This window comes from Sciurus carolinensis, chromosome 1 (genome assembly GCF_902686445.1).
Source record: "Sciurus carolinensis chromosome 1, mSciCar1.2, whole genome shotgun sequence".
NCBI lineage: Eukaryota > Metazoa > Chordata > Mammalia > Rodentia > Sciuridae > Sciurus > Sciurus carolinensis.
In genome coordinates this window covers 80,026,875-80,049,276 of record NC_062213.1, presented here as the reverse complement: position 1 = coordinate 80,049,276, position 22,402 = coordinate 80,026,875, and the positions used below count along the sequence as shown (strand labels likewise).

Sequence of the window (22,402 nt, the reverse complement as noted above, 5' to 3'; positions counted from 1 at the left end):
ACAGAAAGGTTTGAATTAAAGTCAAAGAAAGAAAAATAAAACATGCTACCACACCCAAGAGTAGTTTGGCTTATAAAGTTCAAAATGGGATTATTTTTAATAAAATGTTTTTTGTAATTCAACCTATGTACTATAAATAGCTTAAGAAAACATGGATGTTACGTTCCTTTGAAGATACTAAAAGAAATTTCTGTTACCTGTGAACTCAGCTGAGTTTTTATCCAATTGAAATAGTAATTTAAGTCACTGCCTTCCATAAGTTCTTTTCCCCAAGCTGCTAATTTGGCAATAATTCTTGCTGCCTGAAAACAAAAAAGGAATATATTTGAATACCTTACTGATTCAAAATATCACATCATTTATCTTAAAAGTCAGGACTTCTAATCACTTCGATGTATGGCTTTTATAGCACTCAATTTCTGCAAAATTAGTTTATAATTCATATTCTTAAATTTATTTTTAAATATGAACATTCAAAATGTACTTTAAAATATTTCCACTAAAGTGAACCAAAATTAGATGTTTTAAGAATCTCATTTCCAGCTACTTGGGAGGTTGAGACAAGAGGATCACAAGTTTGAGGCCAGCCTGGGCAACTTACAGAGACCATCTCAAAAGTAAAAGGGTTGGGATAACTAAAGGCCCTCAATTCAATTCCCAGTATTAATGGCATATGCACTACTTGTGCATACAAGTGAAAAGGAAAAGACAAAGAAACAAGAGATCCAACATTTTTACTCCTAGCATAAGCTCCACCAACACACGGCAAACCAACAATAATCTGACCCTCAAAAGCTGAAAGGCTGCCCAAAAGTAATATAACTCATCATGGGGCTTATGTTTGCTCTTTATATATTTGTCAACTTTATTATAACATTAGAAAGATATTTCAATCCACCATTTTTCATACCCTCCCCATTTCCTTCTACATAATCTAAAGTTCCTCCATTCTTCTCTCATCATTACCCTATGAACATGTATGATCACACAAATGGTATGAATCCACATTATGTACAATCATAGAAACGAAATGATGTACCCCATTTGTGTACAATGAATCAAAATGCAGTCTATAAAAAATTTAAAAATAAATAAAAATAAAAAAGAAAATACTAAACTAAGAACTTGAAAAAAAAAGATATTTCACTCAGGTAAACAGACAGTGAAAATAGCCCTCTACAATTTATAAGAAGGAAATATATTATTGCCTTTTTAAAAAGTTATTCTTAAAATGCAGATTATTCCATTAGTCTTCCTTTTTAACTTCCTATTTTATAAATATTTTATTACATATACAATATATGGATGCACTAATACATAAATAAATACAGAAACACATGGAGGACGAGGGGGAGAGACAACATACATGCACAAAAACGTTTCAGACAGTAACCTCTGATCTGAACAATTTAAAGCTACCTACTGAAACGAGGAGCAGACTCCAAGTTCTTCTTCCCCCTGACCTGGCCCTACTCCACTCCTGCCCTAGGCCCTCCACTGAACATAGAGAAGGCTTGTTTATGAAAGCATTTATTCTGCCAACCTTCCTCTTATCCCTTCTCCACACTCTATGAAAGATTCTTCAATGCCAGGGCTTCTAAAAACAGTTCTTCAAGCTAAGTCTACAACAAGACTGTTTAAGATATTAAAAAGCAGATAATTACTTAATTAAAATGAAATAAAACAGTTGCTGCTTCAAAGGAAAATTCAAGTTCTATATGGTACATTCTGGTAAATCCTGCTATAGAAAATGTGAGCTGTTTGCACATGTAAATTCACCACAGACTGATACCAGTGAACTCATCATTACCCAGTCATCTACAAAACTTTGTGTCAGAGTAACTATATCTCTTTCCAACTCACTAATGTCCCCTTTTTACTAAACACACCATTGAGGAAAACTAATGTCACGGTAGTTATGCCTCTGAGAACGGGCAGGTTACCAAGTCATAAATGGCCCAGGTGTTTCTTATCTAAATCAGAATGTGACCATAATTCTGTCAGTTTAAACACAAAAAAAAAAAGGCAAAATAAAATTTCTTAAAAATATATTCCTTTGTTATATCACCTATATACATATATTTTAAAAACAATGTGATCAATTCAGAATTTACCATATGAACAGTAAAAGGGTCCTGACGATTCAACATTGGCAGAAAGTAGGGCCAGGCAGTGCTCTTGCTACGTTTTGCATAGTCAAAGAAAATGCTGACACGCTGGTGATTTTCCTAAAAGAGAATAGAAACTGTATCACTAATCCAAATGAATTTCACTAATGAAAGCAATAATTGTGTCTCCTTCTCAACTTTTTATTTTACATCCCATTAGTGTGTGTTCTTTTTCCCCTCTGCCTATGTATATAATGAGTATCTCCCTCATTATTATTATGGGGCAGGGAGTGGAGATGGTGGTAGGGACAGATTCTTTACAAATAAAATCACCTTTATGAACATGATTATTTTAAATCACAAGGTGGGTCTCTACATTACATTTCTTCTCAGCCTGTGCCCTCTGACCTGCTGCTCCCAACCTATCTTGACACCTCTTTGGACACCAAAGTGTCAACATCCTGGCCACCATACAAAGGAAATCTAAATTAGGAGGGGGCATAACAACCTAGATGAGAGGTATTAACAAACAGGCAAGGAAAACAGAACTACATAAATCTCAAATGTTCAAAGTTACTTCCAGCATATCTTGATAGAAAACTCAGGACAGATAAACACAGAAAAAAACCAGCATATCACTCTAGAAGGGAGATGTAGGAGTTGGTTCAAATTATGCAAATATCTCCTAAACTTTTCTGCACATAACTAAAATCCACTTTCTCATTGGTTAAGTGAATATAGTTGCTAAGCAGTAATATTTTCTAAAACCACATAAATAATAACATCTTTTTCTTAATTCTTTTTAAATATACTGGTTTAATATTCATCTGTGCTAACAGCAACCTATCTGAGGAAGAGACTACCATCTTCCTAAGCAATTACTCATTAGTTCAGAATAACAGCTAAAATCATTATGATAATGACTTTGACAAAGGACTCAAAATTCAAGTAAGCCATTATTACTTCATTGGATCCAGGTTACAAACATTTAAGAGAATAAGGATAATGTCCTTCTAGTCTGGTGCACTGGGCAATTGCTGTTGATATGCAGGCACAGCAAATAAAATAATAAAGAAGAAAAAATACTTAGGCATAAGTTAATAAGAAATGTACAAAATTCTTTATGTGGAAAACATTACAACACTACTGAACAAACATGTATTTAAATAATTTGAATGACATCCCTTGTTCTTGAATAGAAAAATTCCATAAAGATATCATTTCTCACTAAATAGAAAATTTAAAGCAACTCAATAAAAATGGCAACAAACTGTTTTGTAGACCCAGATAAGCTAATTTCAATTTCATACAGAAGAATAGTCAGGAAAATACTGAAGAAAAGAAAAAGCTACGAAGGGATTTAGCCATAAGACCCTCTGTAATTAAAACTGGCTGGTACTGAGGCATAACACAAAGGCATTCCAAAATAATAGTACAGAGGGTTCAAAAATAAACCTAACTACATGAGAGGTTTACTGTCAAAGACAGCATCTCCAACCACTATGGCAAAAACAGATGTTTTAATAAACTGTACTTGGACAACTGAAGGGCCATTTGGAAAACAAATTTTAGATATATGCTTATAAAACACACAAGAATCAACTTTAAATGAATGAAATATGTAAATGTAAACAATGAAACTATGGAAGTACTAGAAGACATGAATGAATTCCTGTATAATTTAGGTATAAGGAAAAGTTTTTTATTAGGACTCGAAATCCAGATTTTAAAAATTTTTGATAGATTACATCATAAAAATAAAAATTTTTCATAATGCAAAAAATACCATAAGCAAAGTTAAAAGTTAAATGACAAACTGGGGGAAAATATCCATGCTAATGTATTACAGATATATCAGTTCATACATTTGTTAAAAGTTCATATGTACAATGTTCTTAAAAACAGGGCAGGAAGATCTAAACCTTCACAGAAAAACTAAATAGACAAAATAGATGAAATTATTCAGGGAGGCAAGGGACAAATATAAAAGTGCCTTTAAGAAGGGAAGATGAAAAAAAAAAAAAAAAAAAAAAAAAAAGAAGGGAAGATGTTCAATTTCAGATACTGGAATTTGCAAAAAAATGTGACAGCCTGACAATGACCTCCACTGGCAAAGGGAATGCAGAATTATATATGGAGTCCCCTTTTAACTAGCAATTCAATTTACCATAAGAATTTGCCATGGCTGGGGATATAGCTCAGTTGGTAGAGTGCTTGCCTTGCAAGCACAAGGCCCTGGGTTCAATCCCCAGCAGTGCAAAAAAAATAATAATAATAATAATTTACCATGAAGTATGCTCCCAATCATTTGAAAATACGCTTGTACGTAAGATTACTCTTTGCATCATTATTTTTGATTAATGGTAACCTCGATGCCATTACCTAGGGGACTGATCTTATGAACTATGTTACATTCACTATTGAGGTACTATGTGGTTATCAAAAACAGAATAGGGGGGATCTCCATGAACTCATAATGATTAGTTCCCTATGTATTAATTAGAACCGTGAACAAATAGGCAATGATATTTTGTTAAGTGAAAGAAGCAAAAAACAAAAGACTATATCCAATATTTCTGTAAAACAAAAAATATATACATGTATCTGCCTGCCCATTGTTGCAAAAAGAAAAACAACAAGGATAAACCAGACATCAATGATATTGATCACTTATAAGAAATAGGCAGGAATGGGGTGCAAGGGATGGAGTAAGACTACCAATATTTCTCTCAGAATAACTCCCTGTATAGTTTTGACTTTCTGGAAGCATGTCAATGTTTTACACACTCAATAAAAAAATAAAAATACATAAGGATAAAAGGAAAAAACTAAAGTAGAATGCCAACAGAAACAAATTATTCTAACAGTAGCTCAAGAAAAATAACATAACCTCTCTGAAAGAAACCTGAACACAATACTCTTGTTGCCAAAAAGAAAGTTTGGTCCTTGTCCCCAATGCCAATTCCATAATGAGGGCATGGTTTTGAGAAAAAGGAAAAAGAAGTTTTATTGCTTTGCTTGCAAAGGAGAAACACAGAGAACATCAGGAGGGATAGGGTTTTCTTGTTTTTTTGTTTTTTGGTTTTTGTTTTTTATTTTTATTGTAAACAAATGGGATACATGACAAGGGGGTTTTAAAGGAACTCTTCAAGGTTTACATTCCAGGTGTGCCCTGAGGGGGTCCCAGGCGCCCTGATGGTGTGTTAACATTCACTTGTTAATTTAGGAGATAGTCACTTCCTAGATCCTCTGGCAGATTTCTCCTTTCTGTGGAGCACAGATTACTCAGGTAATCTTGTTCCCTAATCCCAGGTTAGGGAGAGGGAGAAGAAGAAAAGGAAAAAAAGCCTCAGAGCTAGAATTCAAAAGGCAAAGTGGATCACTGTTACACTCTGACTACACACCCTCAGTTTAAAAGACAAAGACCCACAAATAAAAAAACTCCAGGTAAAAAGCTGTGCTTCACTGTCATAAGTACTGACAACTACTTTCTGTGTTTTATGGGGATAATAAATGAGTACATACAATGAGAAGAGGATCTTAAAATGTCACTATCACAAAAGAGTTACAGTGAATCCTATGGTGTTGAGCTGAAAAGGAATTGGGAGTTATCGGTGATTGGCAGTTTTTATTCTATCAATATTTTATGTGTACATACATATATAAAACATAGGCTGTAAGCCAACTCGCAACTCCCTCATTCCAGATGCAGTCCTACACAATAACCACGGTAAGCAATGCAGACAGTAACATTTCTGCTTTTTTGATGCTGTATCAACTGAGCTATCACAGTCTCTATTCTTGTTTTTCTTTACTGTTTTAAAGGAAAAGGTTTTAAAAGAGCCTGGGATTAATATCAGACAGGCCAGAACAGCCCAGGATTGCTATTAATCCTTCTTTACATTATAAAGTCACTACCTTTCTACCAGGATGGGTAGATAGCTCCATTCTTCTTAACTTGGAACAATGTCTTCTTAACTTGGAACAATGGTCACAGTGCAAGTCAAATAGCATGCTATGGGTACTTTTTTTCCTTCTTCTAAACGGAGCAACATTCCTTAAATTCCCTACGACTGACACCTTTCTTCAAATCTCTTGAGACTTGCAGGCACTGGACTCAACAGCTAGAGAGCCTGACTCATAAGACCTGCTCTACAAACCAATAATCTAAGTACAGATTATACTCTGGTATAAAATACAAAATAATAAATAGGTCCCTCTGCATTCAGGGGCAACTAAAGCAGTAAAGTTTTCTTTACTGCTTTAAGGAACAAAAGTACAGAATCCCCTGTGCCTAGCATTGGCCTAGAACATATAGGCATCAAAATTCACTGACTGAAAAAGCAAAGCCATGTCATCTTTAGTACACGAAATATCCAGAAAGCCTCATGTGATTCATCAGACTTTTTTGGTATTCAATGCAAAACTCTGAGGTATCTCAACAACATATGTATGCTACATATGGGTCACTTGATATTCTGAAAAACAAAAAATAGTTTATGTGTGAATACTTCCATCTTTAGCACTACCAATGTGATAAGTGAAATCTTACAGAAATGTTATTACTGTGAAGTAAACAAAAAGATGAAGTCACCAAAGTTATTAAGAAAAGAGAATACCTACCTGCAACATATCATCAACCATAGTTAGTATGTACTGCACTGTCTGTTCTTTGGAGATATGAGTCATCAGATTTATAAAAGTTTTAGCACACTAGGAAAAAGTGAAATTAATGTTAATTATTATTTTCATTTGCAAATATACCATTTTAATGGAACTTCAAAAAATCATTTCTCTTTCAAAAACAGAATATAAATTCTATTAGCTAGCAGAATTATAGAAAATGTACACCTTTTACAAATATTGTTGAAGTATGGGAGGACCTTACTATGACTTGCATCAGTTGTGTTGTTTTGTTATTGTTGTATTGGGTACTGAACCCAAGACCTCACACATGTATGCAAATGCTCTTTCACTGAGCTACATCCCCAGCTCTTTTTACTTTATTTTGAGACAGGGTCTAAGATGCCCAGGCTGGCCTCAACTTGTAATTCTCTTGCCTCTGCCCCTCAAATAGCTGGAATTACAGGTATGCACTACTGCACCTAGCAGATTTCTTTACCATTTCTACTGACAAACCTCAAAATGTTTACTACTGTTAAATAGACATACCTAGCCATGATCAATTCTAGATTACACAAGACAGCATAGTAGTATAGACAATTAAAATTTGTACGTAGATTTGAATCTTTCATTCTTTACTTTTTGGGCTTACTGAGAAGTAGAAAACTGGAACAAGAGTACTGCAGATTGTAATGAGAAGGCCTTTATCCATTTCCATTCTACAACATATAAACTACATAACGATCTCTCCAGAATTCAATAAAAATTGAAGCCAACAATAGATTATCTATTAATTTTCCAGAGATCACTATAAGAATCACACCAAGTAGTATTCAGGGCTCCTTCAACCACCCAGGGTCCTATATCAGAAAATCTGATCAGTGATAGAAGTGCATCTTATTTGGGGTCTAGGTTCTAAACTCAGTGTATAAATCAAATACGGCACAAAGTTATTTCTTAAAGTCCTTTAAATCACCCCAAAGTTATGTCTTTATGAATGCAACACCATTCAGAAATAGGTTTGGATTCATACTTCAAAAAATCTTTTGTACCCCAAGGATATATAAATTGAAATATGTTTCATTCTGTATTCATGCATTCAATAAATCCCCAATGTAACAAATAGCAAGCAATAAATCCTATGCTGTAGGAAAAATGTATATACCTTATCAAAATTATATTCATTCCAGAATTCATCCTGTATCTATCAGTCATCTTCCTTGGAAAGACAGTCTATTAACTACTGAACAGGGGAATTTTAAAGATTATAAAATATGCCTATAATAATCTACAAATCATTTAGAAAGAGTAATAAAGAACTGAAATTTTTAGTCAACAGATTAAAATGGAAACACTTTCACTTCTTTTAACAAAACAATATAAATTGCCCGTGACACTTTTGTTACAACTTTTGTTTTCCCCAATATAATTCTGCCTTTTTTAAAAAATCAAATCAGATGTTTATTTCTTGGCAACAACCCAGAAAAGGTTCATTACACTGGAGACAGCAATTAAGAAAGAACTTGTTTACTTAACTAAAGAGTTTTACCTTATTAACACCATTTCCCCAGTCTTACTGAGTACATGATAGGGACTCAATATGAGTGTGTTGAATAAACACTGAATGAGATGCTCCTTTCAATGCATATGTGCTTGGCATGAGGAAGTTTTGCATAGGATGACACCAATAGCAAGCATCACAATGGAAAGGAGGGAACAGATTTGCTTACACAATTGAAACCTCAATATGGCAAAGAGCCCCATAAACCAAGTTTAAAATTCAACAAATGATTCAGAAAATATGGCATAGAGCTGGTATGTTTAACACATGAAGGAATCCGACAAATCAATAAGAAAGTTATAAAATTTCTACAGAAAAGTAAATAAAGAATATATAGAAGCAGTCGCTATGGAGATATAAAAGACCAAAAAATATTTTTAAATGTGTGACATTATTATACTAAGATACTGTTTTAGAATGAAAATTGAAATGCCCAAAATATAAGAATGAATGGTTAGACCCAGAACAGGTGCTGAAACATCTTCAGCATGCTTGTACACTGCTAGCAGGCCTTACAAATTGGTATAACCTATCAAAAGGACCTCTTTATAATGTATATCAAAACTCGTATAAATGTTCAAGTTGTTTGATCAACAATCACATTTCTAGAACTTATAATGAGGAAGTAAGAATGTTCATCTCAAGACTTCTTAGAGAAAAAAATGGAAATAACTAAATTATGTAGGGTACTGGTTTAGAATATGGTTCATTCATTAAATGGAAAACTACAAAATTATTTTTAAAAGCCACAGTAATATTGCTCCAGGTATAGGGAGAGGAGATATGCAGTTAAATGCAAAGAACAAAACCATGTACATATATCACCCTATTTTTTAAGTAAGTATGTAGGTTATATATGCATAAAAAATGTTTAGAGAGATAGTTGAAAGTGTTAACACAGGTCCACCTTGAACAGGAATATCAGGCAGAATAATAATGCTTATTTTATTCTTACTGTATTATAATATTTTCTTATTTTTCTACAACAAACATGTATCACAAAAGAAGGTAAAACTAAGTGTGGAGGCATGCAGCTATAGTCCCTCCTGCTGAGGCAGAAAGATCACAAATTCAAGGCCAACCTAGGCAATTTAGCAAGATCTGCCTTTTTATAAAAGATATAAGGATGAAGAGTGCTTTCCCAATATGCGCAAGGCCCTAGGTTCCAATCCCAGGACCACATTAAAAAAAAAAAAGGCAGCAAAATATCAACATATATGTAATTATATAAACATTTTAAATTATTGTATATGAAAAACTCCAATTCAAAGATAAACAATATATTAAAAAACACTTTTGCACCAAGTGCAGTGGCCCACACCTATAATCCCAGCAGCTTGGGTGGCTGAGGCAGGAGGCTCATGAGTTCAAAGTAAACCTCAGCAACTTAGTGATGCCCTCAGCAACTCAGCAACACCTTGTCTCTAAATAAAATACAAGAAGGGCTGGAAACGTGGTTCAGTGATTAAGCACCCCTGGGTTCAATCCCTGGTACCAAAAAAAAAAAAAAAAAAAAAACTTCTGCTATATAGATGGCAAATGTTAATAGATTTTCTATGTTAAAGGACTGTATAAGGAGCTAGGGGAATAGCTCAGTGGTAGAGTGCATGGTTGCATGTGCAGGCAAGTTCAATCCTCAACACCCCAAACAAGGCATAAAATTAAAAGAACCAAAATCTTATAGATTAAAATAAAAGAACCCCCAAAAGTTCAAAATAGATATAAAAACTGAACAAATCAAAGAGAAAAAATATAATCCCCTGTAATCAAAGTAATAAGAGATCACTTTTAACCTACAAAGTAGACAATTTTTAATTATTTTAGGCAATTCAAACATTACTAGTGAGAATGTAAAACAGAAAAAAAATCTTTAAAAACAATAAACTAATTTTAAAACTTTGGATGCTTTGAAATAGTAGCTTCTCTTCTAGAAATGTATTCTAAGAAGGTACACAAGAACAGAAAAGAATGGAGGCATAAACATACTCAATATGACTTTTTTCATAATTAACGAGAAAACCTGAAATGACTTAAATGTTTTCCAGTAAAAGAATTTTTAATTAAATTATAGTGCAGGGCCGGGGGTGTAGCTCAGTAGAATATATACTTGGTAAACACAAAGCTCTGGGTTACATCCTCAGCACCGCACACGCACAAAAAAAAATTATGGTGCATACCTACAATGCAATATCACAGTCATTTAGATTTTTTTCTAGGATTTTTTTTGGAGGGGTGGGTGCTGAGGATTGAATCCAGGGCCTGCAAGCATTCTACCACTGATCTGTACCTCCATCCCTTTCTAGAATTTTTTAATGGCATGGAGAAGTAAGTGCTCATAGCAAAATATATATATATATTATAGATAGATCACCTGGCTGCCTTCTGTTTGAAGCATTTCTTGCTTCTCTTCAGGACTTCTTTTCATTTCAAATCTTTGAATAAATTCACAATCTTCAGCAGAAATCATCTGCCCCCTAGAAAATAAGAGTAAGTTGTTTTGTTCAATAAGAGTTGAACGGTCACTGTGAGCAAATGATGGAGAAATTTCTAGACCTTCTCCTCTCTCCTTTGTATTATTTAATAAACATTATAGTCGGACATTGTTTTGGTCTAGGCTCCTGCACTGGGTCCCAACAAACTAAAAATCAAAATAGAGTCACTCATACTAAAGACCCCACATCACCAAACTGAAACTAAGCTGTTATTTGACCTTGAGAAATCAGGAGAGAGAACCGCCAAATTTCCTAAATGAGACAGTTTTACCAGGTATGATAATGAAGTTCACCCTGTTTAATCTTTACCAAAAAAGTAACCTGATTATTAACCAGTATTTTCCTATTGTTATGATTCTCTGTTCCCACCTTACAAAGAATGTAACTTTAAATGACCATTTGGTTTTTGTCCTCTATTTCTTCTTTCTTCAGCCTTTGTCTAACAAAACCAAACTCTTCTGCTCAGACCATCAGAACACATATTCTGTTTTATGGAGTGAAGTGTTACCTGATTCTAGAATCACAAGAAATGCCAATTAAGATCTTTAAATTTGTTTTAATATTTTTCTTTTGACAATAGGATTGACATACAACTTCTGCCATCAGAGAGACTTCAAAGTTAAGCTCTAACTTTTATTTAGTGATGATGTGATATCTGTGGAACTTGAGTTAATTTATCTACAAAATAGGGAAAACTGATGAAATTAAGTAATTCACACAAGATGGCCCACAGTATGCACTCACTAACGTCACCTCTTAGCATTAGCCAAAGTCTCACCCTTTATTCCCCTCCTATGCCAAATCATTTAATTGGCTGTTCAATTAATCACAACCAAAGTCACTTCACAGTAAATTTCTCCAATCATTTCCTTCAGCATATTTTTCCCTATATATTCAGAATAGATCATCCTCCTCTCTGAAAAATAACCTTTCCATTCTGATCTTGATACTTCACATAGTAATCTACATGATTCTGTTTTCCTCCCTGCTCCTGAGGGGTCCCTTCATCTCTGGCTTTTTGTTCTTCAAGATTTCTCCCCAAGGCTCAATCAAGCTATTTCTTTCAGGGAGATTCAAACCAACAGAGCCCCTCTTCCTTCTCAATTTTCACAGATTCAGCATCATCACCACTGAATCTGTCAATTTCTATTGCAAACCGGGCTTAACCTCTCAACTTCTCCACTCATCAAGGACTCAAACTTGTCACAGTCAACAATACCCTCATCCTAATCTTTTATGTGTGTGTGTGTGGTACCAGGGACTGAATCCAGGAGTGCTTAACCACTGAGCCACATTCCCAGCCCTTTTTATTTTTTGAGACAGTGTCTCACTAAGTAGCTTAGGGCTTCACTATGTTGCTGAGGCTGGCTTTGAACTTATGATCCTCCTGCCTTGGCCGGTGAGTGACTAGGGCATGCACCACTGTGCCATCTTCCCATCTTAATCTTTACTTCCAGACCCTTCTAAAATACACGTCAGCAGAGTCTCTGTAAGACTCTGGTTGGAAGGAGTCTGGAGGGAGTCACAACAAACTATCTGAAGCTCTACAAGCCCTGAAAATTCTTCCAAGCCTCAGCTCCCTGCCTGAAGCTCCCTTCACTGCAACCCCCAGCTCCTCAGGGTGAATAACTTCTATGAGTATTTTCATGTGTTGTATAAAAACTTCGCTGATGCTCCTAGTTCTTCCTTGTTTTACACACGCACAATATATTTCTCCATGTCACAATTCATTATTTGTTTAAAGGTGTGTTTCCTCATTGGACTTTAAACTAAAGAGGAAGGGAGGTGTATTATGATGCTTGTATCCTCAAGATACAGTTTTACTGGATTTCAGTTTGAGTAGAATACAGTCACATCCACTCATTTCTGTACTATTACAAAAAAGTTCAATCAAATATAAATACATTTCTGCTCTGTACTTAATAGAAGAAAAAGTAGGGCCAAATTTCCACCATGTCGGCTTAGAACTGACTTCCTCAACCAGACTCCTAAAGTATAAGAAGTAAAATCAAGAATCAATATGTGGGATGGAATCAAACTAAAAAGCTTCTTCTCAGCAAAGGAAACAATCAAGAACGTGAAGAGATAGCCTACAGAACGGGAGAAAACCTTTACCATCTGCACTTCAGATAGAGTACTAATCTCCAGGATATATAAAGAACTCAAAAAACTTAACACCAAAAAAATCAATAACCCAACCAATAAATGGGCTAAGGAACTGAACAGATAATTCACAGAAGAAATACAATCAATCAACAAACATACGAAAAAATGTTCACATCTCTAGCAATTAGAAAAATGCAAATCAAAACTACTGTAAGATTTCATCTCGCTTCTGTCAGAATGGCAATTATCAAGAATACAAGTAACAATAAGTGTTGGTGATGATGTGGGGAAAAATGTACACTCATACACTGCTGGTAGAACTGCAAATTGGTACAACTACTATGGAAAGCAGTATGGAGATTCCTCAGAAAACTTGGAATGGAACCACCATTTGACCTAGTATCCTCGGTCTATACCCAACGAACTTAAAATCAGCATACTACAGTGACGCAGTCACATCAGTTTATAGCAGCTCAATTCACAATAGCTAAACTATGGAACCATCCTAGATGCCCTTCAACAGATGAATGGATAAAGAAAATGTGGTACATATACACAATGGAATATTACTCAGTCTTAAAGAAGAATGACATTATGGCATTTTGCAGGTAAATTGATGGAACTGGAGAATATCATGCTAAATGAAATAAGCCAAACCCCAAAAAACCAAAGGCCAAATGATTTCTCTGATAAGCAGATGCTAATCCATAATGGGGAGGAGCGGGGGTGAAGAAACTCTGGATTGTGCAGAGGGGAGTGAAGGGAGGGGAGGGGATGTGGAGATGGGAAGGATGGGAAGATGGAATGAGATGGACATTATTACCCTATATACACATATGATTACACTACCAGTGTGACTCTATACTACGTTCAGCCAGAGGAAGAAGAAGTTGTGCTCCATTTGTGTACAATGTGTCAAAATGCATTCTACTGTCATATATAACTAATTAGAAGAAATTAAAAAATAAAAAAATATATAAATACATTTCTGAATACTGTATTTTTATAACATTAATTTGTGAAAGACAAGAGCATATTGGCCTTTTGACACTGAAAAACTCATCCATAGGTTTTATTATGTCAGCATATGTGATACAAAATTCATTGATTATAGATGCAATATTCTGCCCCTAACAATCTGTATGGTCTTTGGGGAAAAGCATATTCCACACCCTCTAGTATCCGCACATCAACAGGCACACAGTTAACATTTGGTGAATATTTGCATACAGACATATAGAACAGAAGGGTTTTATAAAAGAAACCTATGAATGGACAACAGAATAAAGGCAAAGAAAAAGTAATGTATGTAGTACAAAGGCCATGGAACAGGAACAAGAAAAACAGGCAAGTTAAGAGCTCTGTGTCACTAAAAACATTCCAAATGCCAATACTAGAGAAAGTTCTATCAGCCTGCTAGTACTATCTGATCAACAATATTATTCTATTTAGGTTATAAACAGATTCAGTCTTCATAAACATGAAACTTCCTGTCCTTCTGGACAAAAGTATTAGAAAACAGCTCAGAATCCTAATTTCACATGGAATTTAAGTAACTACAGAGAAATGCAAATCAAAGAACATTTTTAAATTCCTCTTCCTCCTCCAGTCCTTCAGTCAGTTGTCCCACCATAATCCAGCTCCTTAAAGTGATAATCTAGAAGTCATCCTAGACCTCTTTCACCCCACACATCAAATCAATCACCAAGATTTTCTCAAATCTATCCAATTCCACCCATCCTCACAACCTTAACTACTGCTATCACCTCTCCCTGGCTTAGGTTTGTTACCCACAAATCCACCCTTGGTAAAGTCATCCAACCAAGAGACAAATCTCATCATTTAACTCCCAGCTAAGAACTTCAATAGCTACAGCAATGATTTTAAAACTGTGCTGCTTAAATTCTAGTAAGATGGTGAATAGTCTTAAAAAGGTGGCTCTGAGGAACATGTTCCCAACTCCATTCACCTACAATTTTCACTTACTTTACATGCTGAGATTCCTTATTAGACCTCAAAGTCAACCATGGGCTCTACAGCTTACACATTACCCTGAAAAAGCACTGACTGACAGGATTAAGTCCAAACCCCTTCTAAGGTTACCCATGTATCCAGGACCTTCAAAATGGGCTCTGGCTACCTCTCAGCCTCAGCTCTCCCCACTGCCTGCTTCCAAAACATGAATGATTGTCACCTACTGCGCCATTTTTGCTTCCTTGCCTTTGCTCATGATGTGTGGTCTACTTGAAAGATTGCCCTTTTTTGTCACATGGCTAAATGCCATTCATTCTTCAAAACTCAGTTCAGAGACCATGCCCTTCAGGAAAAATTCCTGAAGGTATGATTAGCTATCCTTTTTCTTAGTACCAAATAGACCCTGGGCATTTTTCTATTAACATAGTTAACACACTAAATTAAAATGATCTGCTCGTGTAGTATAAGTTCCTTAGGGGACTGCATTCTATATCTTTTTACAGCTACAAAGGCTAGAAAAATGAATCAAAATGTGGTCAATAAAAGTTTGATGAGTGACTAAATTAACACATAAAATGATCATTTTTGTATACTATATATCCCTCCTACAACAAAACAAATTGCTAAATAAAAGCTACAGATTCTTCAGTTAGTTTTTATAATGTGTATGCAAATTTGAACTGAATTTCCTTAATATTTCACTGTTATAAATATAGCAACAGGCCTGAAGGCTATGGATTTCATTTCACATTTACTGTATTGAAGCTAAGAGCAGTTAAGTGATTAGACAGACACCAAACCAACAGAGAGAACCAAAATTCAAACCCAGCTCTTGAAACTCAAAATATTCATGATTCGTATTATAAGAACTATCTGGCAATCATCTGCCAGCACTCCGATCACCAGGGTATACTGGACTCACATGATGTGTTTAGGCCCTCCTCCCCTTCTTCCTCCCTCCACAGCCCATGAACATTCCTCCCATGTTTCCCACTCATTCAAAAAGTGCTTCTTCCCAGACATAGGAGAACAAAAGCACTATTAACTATTTCCCACTAGTCTCAAGTTGTTTCCACCATACTTTGCTGTCTCCCTGAAACAACTAGTTATTCTGAGGAACAGTTTCTTCCACATTTACTAGTATTTTTCCAGCATTTCTCTCATAGAAGCATGACCATGAAAAACTCTGATGCAAAAGCACATGATTATCCATGATTCACAGTACTTACTGAAGATAGGACTGCCAGTTTACTTTATTGGCTCGAACTTCTGCAGCCTTGGCTGCAATAATGTTGGTTGGAACAGCAGCATCCACAGCACCTCGAATATCCATTTTGGTCATCTAAATTTTATGATCTTGAATGCTTTTTAACAGATCTTCAGTTTAGATGCAAAGTAAAAACAGTACCAGACATTAATTTTTCATTTATAACTATTAATATCATCATCATCACTTTAATGTCCCCATGCATTCAACTCAAAATTAAATATCCTCAGCCTGAAAATACTAATGTTATATTTCAAATCTTGTCTGCTGTCCCATAAAAGGATTCTCTACAGGCTTTTTCTTTTCCAGGAAAGGTTTTTTATTTGTTAGTCCTAATATCACAGTGAGATTTTTAAAGTGACCATTTAAGATACTGATATCAGAAACGTGACTATATAGAATAGGCATACAAATTTGGAAATTTTTTTTTTTTGGTTGAGGATTGAACCCAGGGCCTTGTGCAGGCTAAGGAAACTATTTTAAATTTATACAATTGAGTTTGACTTTCCTCTTCTGATAGAGAAAAAATATAAATCTGCATGTTACAGATAAGGCCAATTACTATATTAATCACTAAGCATCATTTTGAAGTAACACATTAAAAATTATAAGACCTTCCTAAAATTCATTCAAACAAAAATATACATAGTGGTAAGGTAATTTCTCAGAAGACAGTGCTTTCAAGCAACCAAAATTCATAATATTTCCAAAATCAATTTTGGGAGAAATTTTTGGATCAAATACCTATTACAATTTATATACAACCAACGAGTGCCTGTGTTCATAACAAGAACCTACAATAATAAACATTTTACGTAATTCTCATGCCTAAAACTTAACAGATAATAGCTTATGCCTGATTTTACAACGACACAAAATATAAGTTCCCATTCGCAAAATATAAGTTATTGGTCATGGCCACAAAGAAGCTAAAATCATATCAGAAATTCTATTCCGAGTTCCTAATGACCTTAGTCAGTTTGAAATTTAACCTCTGTATCTGAGGATTTGCTGCCCAAACAAGCAAGTGCAGTTCAGGCTGCCGGGGACTTGGTTAAAACAGGCTCAACCCGGGCCAGGCTGGAACTCTGGAACCTACCAGGCCCAGCCCCAGAGGCCTTTCCTGGGGTGGCTCGGGTGCCTCAAGACTGTTATCTAGGTCCCTGAACCACTAGCACCTCCAGCAGGCTGGGGGCATGGCCTAATCCTGGAGAAAATATCCTTTTTATCCACCCCCTTCACTCCCCTGCCCACCTTTCAACGTTCCTTCGCCTTGAGGAGAAGGCTGTGCCTTTCCGCAAACCTGACTGAGGCCTGGAAGGAAAGAAATCTGGCAAGCCCAGGGGGGAGGACAGGTGGGGCCCGGAGGTAAGGGACAGCGCGCACCAAGGAAGCTGGGGAAACCGCAGTTGTAGTCTCACCGGGGCAGGTGCCTTACCTCTTGAATCCTGGGGACTCCACAACGCACCCAATGAAGACGAGAAGGGTGCGGCGGCCGGTGTGTCGGGGCCGCAGCCAGTCTGGGGCGCCGAGTCGGAGCCAAGTTGGCGCTCCTGCCGATTCCCGGGGCTTGAACGACAGCTGGAGACTTCAGGGCAGGAAAAGTGACGGGATTCCGGCACCAAGGAGACGTTGAGGGGGCACAGGTAGAAGGAAGCCCAAGCTGCCGCAGAATGACAGCAGCGCGGCTCACGTGAACCGTGACTGGTTCACGTGACCGCCGCGGAAGGCGGAAGCCGGGAAAGTCCAAAACACCCGGAGGAGGCGCGTTGCTCTGAGGAGGGTCGTGCTCGGTGTGACCACGACGTCTACCCCAGGAGCACACGGCTCGCGACTGCTGCGAGCAGAACCTGACCCGAACTCGCGCCCCCAAACCAGCGTCCCGCCGCGGGCAGCTCAGGACCCCGGTCGGAAATAGCGAACGAGGCCAAAACTTAACTGTCATTCTTTGAAAAGAGTGATTTAATGCCTTTCAATAGTTAGGTTTTCTTTTGGGTTTAAAAAGTCAATGAAGCAAGCATTCTTATTCCGATTTTAAATATAAAACTGAGACTGAGAAGTGAATCACAAAAGTCGTCTTGACCTAGGGTTGCAGATCTAGCAAATAATATATGTTCCATACAATAATTGCAATTATAATAAAAAGTTATTTATTTTTTATTTAAAATTCAGATTTAACTCAGCTTCCCATATTTTATCTGCCACCTCTCTCTTAAACCCAGGTTTTCCTTTTGGATGGCCGCGGCCACCCTTCTTTGTCTTAAGACAAAATGATACTACACTGGTAATACATATTTAACAGCATATTTTGGCGAAAAGCACTGGAAGTGAATTATAAATATAACCAATACGTTTCTACTGAATATATTGAGGTCAAGTTTTAAAACAAAACCAATATTGTAAGTTAAAAAAAGAAACATAGTAAATTTATAAAATTTTATTAAACCAACATAAATTTATTATCTTACTATTGGGTAGGTCAGAAGGCCCAAAGGAGTCTCATCAGTCCACCAAGCTTTTGGTAGGGTTGAGATCATTCTAGAGGCTCTAGAGAACTATCGGCCTGCCTTCTCAAATTTGTACAGGCTACCTGCATTCCTTGCCTCAAGACACACTTCCTCCATCTTTAAAGTCAGCAGCATCACTTCTGTCTTTTTCTACCACAGTTGGAAAGGGTTCTTCTCCACTTTTATGAACTCTGCTTATTATACTGGTTTCACCTGGATAATCCAAATTCACTCTGCCCATATCTAGGTCTTTAACCTTATCACATCTGCAACTTTAGTCCCTTTTGCCACTTAAGATTTTCACAGGTTCAGTACATGGACATTTTTAGGCAATCATTATTTTGACTATCACAAATTAGAAGGAATGATTACACAGTAACATAGATGGTTGTGTAAAGATAGACAGTGACCCTAATATTATATGTCTGTTATTTTTCTAAAGTAAAATGTAAATATACACAGATATAAGGGTATATATATATATATATATATATATATACACTTGTACTTTATTTAATATATAGTATTGTTCATGGAGCACAAAGAAGAAAATTTGGTAGATTTATCCAGACCACCCAGGGTCCATATATTTCAAGCAGTCATTACAGTAAAAACATTTTCAAAAGGAAAATGTTAATGTCATAGAAATTTGACATTACTGAACAGTATAAGGACTTTTTTTTTTTTTTTTTTTTTTTTTGCGGTACTGGGGATTGAACTCAGGGCCTTGTGCTTGCAAGGCAAGCACTCTACCAGCTGAGCAATCTCCCCAGCCCATATAAGGACTTTAAAACACTTCAATTCCATTTGCTGCCTTCTGATTTATGTTTTTTTCTTTTTCTTTTAAGTAAAATTTTAAAAATAATTGTAGCCAATGGGTAAAATGTTACCTTTTCTAAAATGTGATTCAGGGTGCAGTGGCACACGCCGGTAGTCCCAGCTACTCCAGAAGCTGAGCAGGAGGATCAAGGTCAGCCTGAGCAATTTAGTAAGACCCTGTCCCAAAATAAAATAAATAAAAAGATCAGAGGATGTAGTTTAGAAATAGAAAACTCCTGAATCCAATCCCCAGTACCACCTCAAAAAAAAAAAAAGAAGAATCGGCCAAATTAAATTATATTTTTATTTTGTGTGCATATATGAATATGTAACAACAAATTCCATCAGTATGTACAACTGTAATGCACCAATAAAAATGTGGGAAAAAAGAAGAAAACTGAGTTGTAGATACATAGATATTGCTTACATTATTCTGTTTATTCTTTTTCAGAAGACTGATCATTTGGATTGAGTTTTCCCCAACCCCTACCTGTGCTGAGGATTGAACCCAGGGCCTCAAGGATTCTAATCACAAGTTCTTCATCTGAAATACATCCCTAACCCAATTGAGCCCAATTTGAAGCAAAACTATAGCCTAAATTAATGAATTATTTGCTTACCAAGAAATCACTAGAATTAGAATCTAAAGGTTACAGATATAAACCTATAGGTCAGAAGCTGTACCTTTTTTGGGGGGGCGGGGCGGGGGAGTGGCAGGCATGGTGGTGATAGTAGAATTGAACCCAGGGCCTTACACATGCTAGGCAAGTGCTCAATCTCAGAACTACATCCCCAGTCGTGTTATTGTTTTTGTTTTCATTTTGAAACAGAGTCTTGCTAAATTGCCCAGGCTAGCCTCAAATTTATGATCCTCCTGCCTAGGCATCCCTAGTAGCTAGAATCGCAGGCATGCACCACTGCACCTGGATTTTAACTCTAATATTTTAAGTTTGATACATATTTCCAAGGTTCTGGGAGTGGGAAAGTGTCTTTGAAACTGTGGAAATTTGAAACTGTGGGACTTTAGGGGTTATTACAATATCTAAGGAGGGAGTGCTGCTGGTACTTGGTGCCCAGAGACCAAGGATAATAAATGGTAGAGATCAACATCAGAGGGTGTTTTCTGGCTAAAAATATCAGTAGTGATCCTATGGAAAACAGGTGAATGGCTCTCTGTTCACTAATCTGTCACTCTATATAAGAAGGCAGATTCCAGACTGTAGTGGGGACATGGCCTTACTATTACAGAATGGCATCCTTATGGAGCATCTGAATGCAAAACTCTGCACTGCCAGAAAGAAGTAGTATGAGTATATACCCTAAAGTTAAGTATGCACACACCATAATCCAGCAAACTTCCAGAAATCTCTCCTACAAAACTGTTAGCAAGAGTGTACAAAGATGAATGGACAAGGGTTTTCAGTGTAATGTTTCTTATAATAGCAAAACAAAAACAGAAAATAGTATGTGTTAGTAAGCCTGGGCTGTCATAACGAAATACCGTAGACCAGAGGGCTTAACCAACAAATTTACTTCTCACAGTTCTTAAGTTGGAATTCCAAGATTAAGGTGCTGGTCACTTAGTTGCTGGTAAGAGCCAACTTGCTGGTTTGTAGATAACCACTTTCTCTCTTGTGTCCTGCATGGTAAAAAGAGAAAGCAAGCTCTCTACTGTGTCTTCATATAAGAACAGTAATCCTATTGGTTTAGGGCTCTACTCTTCTGACCTCATTTAACCTTAAATATCTCTATAAGGACCGTATTTCCGAATACACTCATATTGGGGGTTGGAATTTCAACATATGAATTTGGAGGAGAGTGGGACACAAAATTCAGTCCCTAACACAACCAAAATTTAGTCCATCAATAGATGAATAGAGAAAATAATACAATGTCATACACTAAAATATTAAAAACATTTAGATAAAACTTGAGTTCTGACAGACTTTTATGCTATGTTAAATGAGAAAAGCATGCTCAAGTAAAATGTATAGAATAATATATTTTGTTGCTTAATTGAATATTTATATTGTGTGTTTATGTGTACATACCACTATAAAAATCTATAATGACACAAATAAAAGTGTTTCTCAAAATGGGTAACTCTAAGGAGTGGGAGGTGATATGTGGATTTTCACTTTTTTTTTTTTTTTTTCCAGTGATCAAACCCAGGGCACTTAATCACGGAATCACATCCCCAGCCCTATTTTAGTTTTTATTTTGAGAAAGGGACAGGGTATTACTAAGTTGCTTACGGCCTCACTAAGTTGCTGAGGCTGGTCTGGAACTTGTGATCCTCCTGCCTCAGCCTTCCAAGTCACTGGGATTACAGGCATGTACCACTGTACCTGGCCAGGGATTTTTACCTTTTACTTTAAATGCTCTGGATAATTCCATGTGTTTAAATCAGCATGTATTACTTTTTAACAGTTAAAAAATGAAGACAGAATTCACCAGTAAAGTCATCCAGGCCTGAAGTTTTCTTCATGGGAAGGTTATTTACTACAATTACCCTATTCAGGTAATATGTTTATTTTTAAGTGAACTTTAATAGTTTGCATCTTTTGAGGAAATTTTCCATTTCATCTTAAGTTGCATCATTTATTAATATAAAATTATTCATGAAATTCCCTATTATTCATTTGATATCTATAAAATTAGTATTAAGTTTACCTCTCATTCCTTATATTGGTAATTGGTAGTGTCTTTTGTAAAAAGATCCTTTTAACTAGAGGTTTATCAATTTTATATATCTCAAAGAATCAGCTTTTGGTTTCATTGATTTTTTTACTCCATTTAAATTCTGTTTTCTTTTCCTTTTTTTATTTTTTCAGGGCTGGGGATCAAAACCAGGACCTAGCACATTACTAGGCATGCACTCTACCACTGAGCTATCTCCCCAGCCCCTTTGTGGAAGCTTTTTAACTACAGTTTCCATTTCTTTG

At 36.1% G+C, this 22,402-nt stretch overlaps 1 protein-coding gene across 3 annotated transcripts in view; it reads right to left on the bottom strand.

Moving 5' to 3' along the window:
- The window catches only part of Atp6v1h (ATPase H+ transporting V1 subunit H), a 127,405-nt gene extending 109,559 nt beyond the window's left edge, over window positions 1–17,846 (bottom strand). The window contains exons 1-7 of one of the 3 annotated variants that reach the window (XM_047516354.1): window positions 17,570–17,846; window positions 17,386–17,445; window positions 16,094–16,241; window positions 10,664–10,766; window positions 6,732–6,821; window positions 2,115–2,228; window positions 198–302 (exon numbers count right to left, since the gene is read on the bottom strand). In XM_047516354.1, coding sequence (XP_047372310.1) covers window positions 198–302; window positions 2,115–2,228; window positions 6,732–6,821; window positions 10,664–10,766; window positions 16,094–16,206 — 525 coding nt within the window. In that variant the 5' untranslated portion in view covers window positions 16,207–16,241; window positions 17,386–17,445; window positions 17,570–17,846. The remainder of the gene's footprint in view (window positions 1–197; window positions 303–2,114; window positions 2,229–6,731; window positions 6,822–10,663; window positions 10,767–16,093; window positions 16,242–17,385; window positions 17,446–17,569) is intronic. The other 2 variants (XM_047516348.1, XM_047516361.1) reach the window with 2 other exon arrangements.
- Window positions 17,847–22,402: the final 4,556 nt, after the last annotated feature.